The following is an 8,161-nucleotide window of genomic DNA, read 5'->3' on the forward strand; positions in this document are numbered from 1 at the left end:
TCTTACTGAATGGGCATAAACTGGAAGCATTCCCTTTGAAAACCAGCAAAAGACAAGGATACCCTCCCTCACCACTCCTATTCAACGTAGTATTGGAAACTCTGGCCAGAGCAATCAGGCCAGAGAAAGAAATAAAGGTATTCAAATAGAAAGAGAGGAAGTCAAATTATCTCTGTTTGCAGATGACATGATTGTATATTTAGAAAACCTCATCCTCTCAGCCCCAAATCTCCTTAAGCTGATAAGCAACTTCAGCAAAGTCTCAGGATACAACATCAATGTGCAAAAATCACAAGAATCCCTACACATAAATAATAGACAACCAGAGAACCAAATAATGAGTGAACTCCCATTCGCAATTGCTACAAAGAGAATAAAATACTTAGGAATACAACTTACAAGGGATGTGAAGGATCTCCTCAAGGAGAAATACAAATCACTGCCAAAGAAAATAAGAGAGGACACAAACAAATGGAAAACTATTTCATGCTCATGGGTTGGAAGAATCCATGTTGTAAAAATGGCCATACTGCCCAAAGTAATTTATAGATTTAATGCTATCCCCATCAAGCTACCATTGACTTTCTTCCAGAATTAGAAAAAAAACTACTTTACATTTCATATGGAACCAAAAAAGAGACTGTAAAGCGAAGACAATCCTAAGCAAGAACAAACAAACAAAGCTGGAGGCATCATGCTACCTGATTTCAAACTATACTACAAGGCTACAGTAACCAAAACAGCATGATGCTGACACTAAAACAGATAGATAGACCAAAGGAACAGAACAGAGGCCTCAGAAATAATTCCACACATCTAGAACCATCTGATCTCTGACAAACCTGACAAAAACAAGCAATGGGGAAAGGATTCCCTATTTAAGAAATGGTGCTGGGAAAACTGGCTAGACATATGCAGAATACTAAAACTGGACCCCTTCCTTACACTTTACACAAAAATTAACTCAAGATGGATTAAAGACTTAAATGTTAGACCTAAAACCATAAAAACCCTAGAAGAAAACATAGGCAATGTCATTTAGGACATAGGCATGGGCAAAGACTTCATGACTAAAACACCAAAAGCAATGGCAACAAAAGCCAAAATTGACAAATGGGATCTAATTAAACTAAACAGCTTCTGCACAGCAAAAGAAACTATCATTGGAGTGAACAGGCAACCTACAGAATGGGAGAAAATTTTTGCAATCTATCCAACTGACAGAGGGCTAATATCCAGAATCTATAAGGGACTTAGACAAATTAAAAAAAAAAAAACCATCAAAGAGTGGGTGAAGGATACAAGCAGACACTTCTCAAAAGAAAACATTTATGTGGCCAACAAACATATGAAAAAAAGATCATCCTCGCTGGTCATTAGAGAAATGCAAATCAAAACCACACTGAGATACCATCTCACACCAGTTAGAATGGCCATCATTAAAAAGTCAGGAAACAACAGATGCTGGAGAGGATGTGGAGAAATAGGAACGCTTTTACACTGTTGGTGGGAGTGTAAATTAGTTAAACCATTGTGGAAGACAGTGTGGCAATTCCTCAAGGATCTAGACCTAGAAATACCATTTGTCCCAGCAATCCCATTACTGGGTATATACCCAAAGGATTAAAAATTAATCCACTATAAAGACACATGCACGTGTATGTTTATTGCAGCACTGTTGACAATAGCAAAGACTTGGAACCAACCCAAATGCCCATCAGTGATAGACTGGATAAAGAAAATGTGGCACATATACATCACAGAATACTATGCAGTCATAAAAAAGAATGAGTTCATGTTCTTTGCAGGGACATGGATGAACCTGGAAACCTTCATCCTCAGCAAACTAATACAGGAACAGAAAACCAAACACCGCATGTTCTCCCTCATAAGTGAGAGCTGAACAATGAGAACACATGGACACAGGGAGGGGAACATCACACAACAGGGCCTGTTGGGGGGCGAGGGGCTAGGGGAGGAATAGCATTAGGAGAAATACCTAATATAGATGATGGGTTGACGGGTGCAGCAAACCACTATGGCATATGTATACCTATGTAACAAACCTGCACATTCTGTGCGTATATCCCATAACTTAAAGTATAATTTTAAAAAGCCAACTTTGCAAGATATTTAGAGAGATTTATTCTGGGCCAAATGTGAGGACCATGCCCTGTGACACACCTTAGAAGATCTTGAGAACATGTGTCCATGTGTCCAAAGTGGTTTGATTGCTGCTTATATCTAATGTCTTAGAGAGACATTTGACATCAATCAGTACATGTGAGATATGTGTTGATTTGGTCCATAAAGACAAAACAGCTAGAAGTGAGGCAGTGTGGGGAGGGGATTACAGCTTGCAGGTGGATTCAAAGTTTTTCTTATTGGCAATTGATTAAAAGACTTAAGGTTTTATCTAAAGACCTGAAATCAGTTGAAAAAGTTTCTAGATTAACAGAGCGGGCTTTGGAGAACAATATTCTTATTATGTAGATGAAGTCTGTTATGTGGCCACCTGTAGAGGCAATAGATGGCAAATGTTTTCTATTAAGACCTTTAAAAGATGCTAGGCTCTCAGTTAATCTCCTCCATACAACATAACCACCTGGAAAGGGAAAGAGATTCTCTACAGAATGTAAATTTCTCTCACAAAATATAACTGTGCAGGGCAATTTAAAATATGTCAAAAATATACTTTAGGGCAAAAGACTTGGATTCCTCTCAAGGCCTGCTCTCTGTCATGTGATGCTATTCTTGAGTCAGGTTAGAATTTGGTATCTTACTGCTACAAATAATCTGTTTTCTGAGCCTTAAGATCTGTCTGAATGAAAATGCTGGTTAGTTGTGCTTGCATTCCAAAGGGAGGAGTGCATAATGAGGCATTTCTGATTCTCTCTTTCTAACATGGCCTAAACTAGTTTTTCAAGTGTCTCTGGAACTCCCTTTTGAAGAGGAAGGGTCCATTCAGCCAGTTGGGGTGCTTAGAATTCTATTTTTAGTTTATAGGACATATATGAGACTTATCCTAATCAGGGGTATCAGAAAATATTCATTGAGGTAATCACTTTAAAGTTGAGACTTGAAAGATGGTCCCAGATTCCTCCCTGCAAACCTTCTCTCCTGTTACTAGAAGAAGAAAAGTTACAAGAAATAAATGTTAACATTTCTTCTATGTTCAAAATTGCCACCCATTAGGAAAATAATTAAACTTGCAAGACTTATCTTTAGAAACAAGTAATCTAGTTGATTTCTAAAGTCCTTTACAAACCCACAGATTCTGATTAGTTTACAGATTATACAGAACATCAAATCTAATGGGAATCTGCAATTAGCTGGATTCCACTGCATTTGATTTTTAAATGTTGAATTTATACAGATACATAATAGTTCAAAACCTTTATGTGGTACATGTGATATTTTGATAAAATAATATGTGCAGGGATCAAACCTGGATAACTGGGATATCCTTCATATCAATCATTGATTTTTTTTGTGTTAAGAACATTCTAAATCTTCTAGTTATTTTGAAACATACAATAAATTATTAGCTGTAGTTGTCTATGTGCCATTTTAGCATTCCTAACAGCAGTAAGTGAAAGTTCCTGATTTTCAGCTTTCTCTTCACCATTTGGTATTGTCTATATTGTTTATTTTACCCATTTTAGTAGGTTAGCAGTATTTTTTGAAGATTAAATGTACATTTACCTAATAAAAATCAAACTGATCACTTTTTATATTTACTTTTAGATGTGGTTTCTCTTCAGGTCTTTGCCCATTTTAAAAATAAATTTTGTGGTTTTGTTGTTGTTCAATTATAAGTCAATTTGTATATTTGTGATAAATACCCTTTTCCAAATATTGGATTTGCAAGCAAATTCTCCAAATCTATGGCTGATCTTTTCCATCTCAGTTAAGGGTTTATTTTCAAATATCTAGGTTAGTTTATCCATCTATGAAAAGAGGATAATCGTAATTCTAAATTCTTAGAATTATTAGAATAATAATGTAAGTTGAAATTATTCCAGTATCTGGCCCTTCACAAGTTTTAGTATAACACCAGTGAGAAAAATTTGCAGATTGTTCTGTGTAGACCAGAAATCAGAAGGTGATAAAAGGGCAATTAGATTTGAATAATCCGGAGATGTGAAGTGTATTGGTATTCACCTCCTTCTATTTCTCTATGAAGACAAAATGGATGGATGACCTCTCCGTGTGAAATGGGACACATACTTTTTAAGATGATTCTGAAAGAAAGTTACTAATACAATCACTCAGGCGATGTTCCGTCACAGGGCTGTGGAGGGGATGGTGGCCGCCGGTGGTTGCCGTCAGCCACAGGGTTAGTTTGTTTAGCCACCGTTTTGTCCACGAGAGACATTTGGCTGTGATGTACTACATGCAGGCGAGTTTCTTAATCTCAGATGAGGAGCGAAACATGAGAACACAGAAGATGGGAAAACTGAATATCTCACTACATCAGCCACACTCCACTGAGGAGAACTTGTCACTGAGACCCGGGATATGCAGGAAAAGAGAGGAGTTTGGGGGATATTATCCGTGAAAGAAACTCTCCAAGGTGGGAGGGTTTACATGTTCACAGAGAGTGGTGGCTTATGTCAGGATCCCCACAGGTTCCAGAAATAGTTTCTATAACAAATGTCATACTTTGTTTAGAATTGATTTATTTTTTGTAATTTATTTTCCCCCTCTAGGCGGCACCTCAGAAGTATGTTCTCAAAATAATTCCTGATCCTCTATGAGTTCCTGGTGCAGCTCCTGGAGGAAAAGCCTGCGTGGGGGAGGGAGCCCTCCTCACGTGCAGCCCTGGGGCTGTCACATCACTTCACCCACCGTTGCCCTTCAGTCACTTCCTGAACACTTATGAGTTAATCTTCCTGAAACATGTGGTATTTGGCAGTGTCTTTCCCAGGTAAGATAATACTTCCGTTCTGTTTCTCTCTGCAGGCACCTGCCCCTTTCTGGAGCACAGGTTGCAGTTGAGTGTGTTGTTGTGGATAAGTGGGGGGAGGAGGTTTGTGTGCATCTTGTCATCGTTTGTGTGCATCTTGTCATCTTCCAGAGTGCACCCCTCATGGGGTTGACAGTGACAAGCACGCAGATGGGCTTGCTCAGCTGGAAGATGACAGGCATTTTCGTAAACTGTGACCCCAGTGAGGCTCTCCTGCTGCAAGACCAATCAGGCTCAGGCCTCTGGCTGAAGTGCAGCCAGCAAGGGGTCCAGTGCCCAACCCTGAGAGCTCCTTCCAGGTACCAAACCATTTCCAAAGGGAAGCCTTTTTCCTGCCTGGATCCCATGCATGTGTTTGTATTTTCTTCACAAAGGGCTTTATCCAGAAACACCCCCCAAGAGCTTATAGTGTTTTGAATTCAACTGAAGGGCAGTATTCACAAAAGCCCTCATGACCAAAGTCTTCACTTCTCATTAAAGGACATTGAATATGGGATTCACCAGAAGCTGCTGGCCTTTCACAGACACAGACCTGCCTCTACACCAGTGGTCCTCAAACTTTTCAGCACCAGGGAACAGTTTCGTGGAAAACAATTTTTCCACGGATGAGGGTGGTGGGTAGTTACGGGATGAAGCTGTTCCACCTGCAATCACCAGGCATTAGATTCTCATAGGGAGCGCTTGACCTAGATGCCTTGCATGCGCAGTTCACAACAGAATTCGGCTCTTAGGAGAATCTAATGCACAGCTGATCTGACAGGAGGCCGAGCCCAGGCAGTGATGCCAGCTCAAATGCACTCATCTCCAGCTATGGCCTGGTTCCTAGCACACTGCACACCTTAATGCATCCACAGCCTGGGGATTGGGGACGCCTTCTGTAAACACTTGGAAACCTCACCCTCAGGGAAGGGCCATACAAAAACCAGGAGAAAGAGGAGCTCCAAGTAAATGTACATTTTATGGACCCTTGAGGAAAGAGTGCAAAGAGTAACAGCCCCACCCCACTTTCCCTCTAGCAGGCATCATTTTCAGTAACCCACTTGAAGAAACTGGGGTGCTTCAAGATAGGTGAGGCTTGTTATACCAGGCACCACCAGAAAGGGAAACCAATGTGTCTGTGGAGGCTCATCCGCTGTCACTGATTTATGACTCTGGTGCAGGGTGTCGATAGCAGAGAAGGCTGAGCGCGGGGTGGGGGTGGGCGGGAGGGAGTACATGGGGACTTTGTTTCTTCTATTCAAATTTGCTGTGATCCTAAAACTCCTTTAAAATACATTCGATGTAAAAGAAGGTGCAAAGACATTTTGAAGGAAGTTTTGGCCACTTCTTAGAAATTATATTTAGTCTTACCATGAGATCAAGCAATCCTGTTCTTAATGATTTACACATCCGATTTTAAAATGTGTGTCACCACAAAGACTCCACTGGAATGTTTGCATCAGCTTGATTGATTGCTGCCTTTCCCACTGTGTGAGTGTTACTTATAGGGTGACAGGTGAAAAGACTATTTCCTGTGTAATTATAGCGTATGCATCTTTCTATTGCTTCTTTTCCTCAATTACTTAATCCATTTTCTAAACATGTTTAAACCTCATAAAGCCTGTCATCTCCTCAGCCCCAGCACAGCTGCCTCCTGCCTGGGGTTTCCAACACTCTCGGGATGTGGGTTTTCACACTGTGCCTGCTGCACAGTAATACACAGCTGTGTCCTCAGATCTCAGGCTGCTGAGCTCCATGTAGGCTGTGTCTGTAGACGTGTCCTCGGTCATGGTGACTCTGAGCTGGAACTTCTGTGAGTTGACTGTTTCACCATCTACAGGATCAAAACCTCCCATCCACTGAAGCCCTTTTCCAGGGGTCTGTCGCATCCAGTGCTTGGAGTAGTCGGTGAGGGTGTATCCGGAAGCCTTGCAGACCTTCACTGAGGCCCCAGGCTTCTTTACCTCAGCGCCAGACTGCACCAGCTGCACCTTGGAGTGGGCGCCTGTGGAGAGGACAGAGGAGCGGATAAAATCTCCCTTGACTTTACCCAGTCCCCTCATCAGCCCTGGAACTTAGGATTCTCTTCCCTGTAGCTGCTGCCACCAAGAGAAGGATCCTCCAGGTCCAGTCCATGGTGAGGTGCTGTGCTCTGGGGGCTTCTGTAGGGGAGGCATGTGGTTGTTGTGTGATGCTCTCTGGGCAAGGACAGATCTGTATGCACCTCGGTAGACAGCAGTGTACTTGCATATTCATGAGGCAGGTATTTCATAGCTCAAGCCACCTCAACCTGAGGAAGAAGATAGGTGACACACGGACCACACTACAGTGGGATGCTGAGCTCCCTGCCCTGAACTTTGTTTAATGATATTTGTCCACTGACATGCTCAGAAGTTCTTGCAGACATAAATCCTCTCAAAGAAACCTGGAAACTCTGAAGACATTGTCATCAATGTGATTCCTTGCTCATGTGGCACACTGACAACCTGAACTTTCCCTGGGCCTTGCCCTCTGCACATCTAACTTCTAGGATGAGTGTGTTTCCCAATAGTAACACCCATTGAATAAAAACACTCCTCAATTACTAACTATAAATACATGTGAAAAGCCTAGACATTTCTCCTTTTAAATGTGGTTTGCATTAAATTATTTGGTTAAGTATAGGCTGCATATACAATAAAATACTTAAAGGCATATCAGTACTTGCTAAATTCTTATTTAAATGTTAGGTCATTATTGCTTTGAAATAATGAACATTCAATCCCTGAGAGAAAACCCCTTCCCAGCCTCCTGTGCACCTGCTCCAGGGCTGGATCCTGTGCTGGGTGCATCCTGAGCGCCCCCTGCAGCTCAGCTCCTGCCCTGCATGGAAGTTCTGTCTACTTGGGAAGCTGAGGCAGGAGAATCGCTTGAACCCAGGAGGCGGAGGTTACAATGAGCCAAGATCGCACCACTGCACTCCAGCCTGGATGACAGAGCAAGACTCCATCTCAAAAAACAAAAACAAAAAAACCCCTAATTATTCCGAATTCACAGAGAAATGAATCAACGTATTACACTTAAATTCATACTCACTACCATAAAAGAAGACAGCTCAGTGCAAGGAACTGGTGTTTCTGCCCAAAGTTTCAGAGATTTCTCTTTTTCTTCTAAATTACAACAGTTATCATGCGGCCTGCGAGTTGTCCTCTGGCCCACGAGTGAAGGGACGGT

The 8,161-nt window shown here is 41.6% G+C and overlaps 1 gene segment (V, D, J or C); it reads right to left on the minus strand.

The window, feature by feature from the left end:
• Positions 1-6,311: 6,311 nt before the first annotated feature.
• Positions 6,312-7,141, minus strand: LOC129472657 (immunoglobulin heavy variable 1-24-like). The segment is given in 2 exon segments: positions 6,312-6,953; positions 7,024-7,141. Coding segments are annotated over 2 exon segments (375 nt in total).
• Between the last annotated feature and the right edge of the window lie 1,020 nt (positions 7,142-8,161).

The sequence above is a fragment of the Symphalangus syndactylus genome, chromosome 22 (genome assembly GCF_028878055.3).
Source record: "Symphalangus syndactylus isolate Jambi chromosome 22, NHGRI_mSymSyn1-v2.1_pri, whole genome shotgun sequence".
Taxonomy (NCBI): domain Eukaryota; kingdom Metazoa; phylum Chordata; class Mammalia; order Primates; family Hylobatidae; genus Symphalangus; species Symphalangus syndactylus.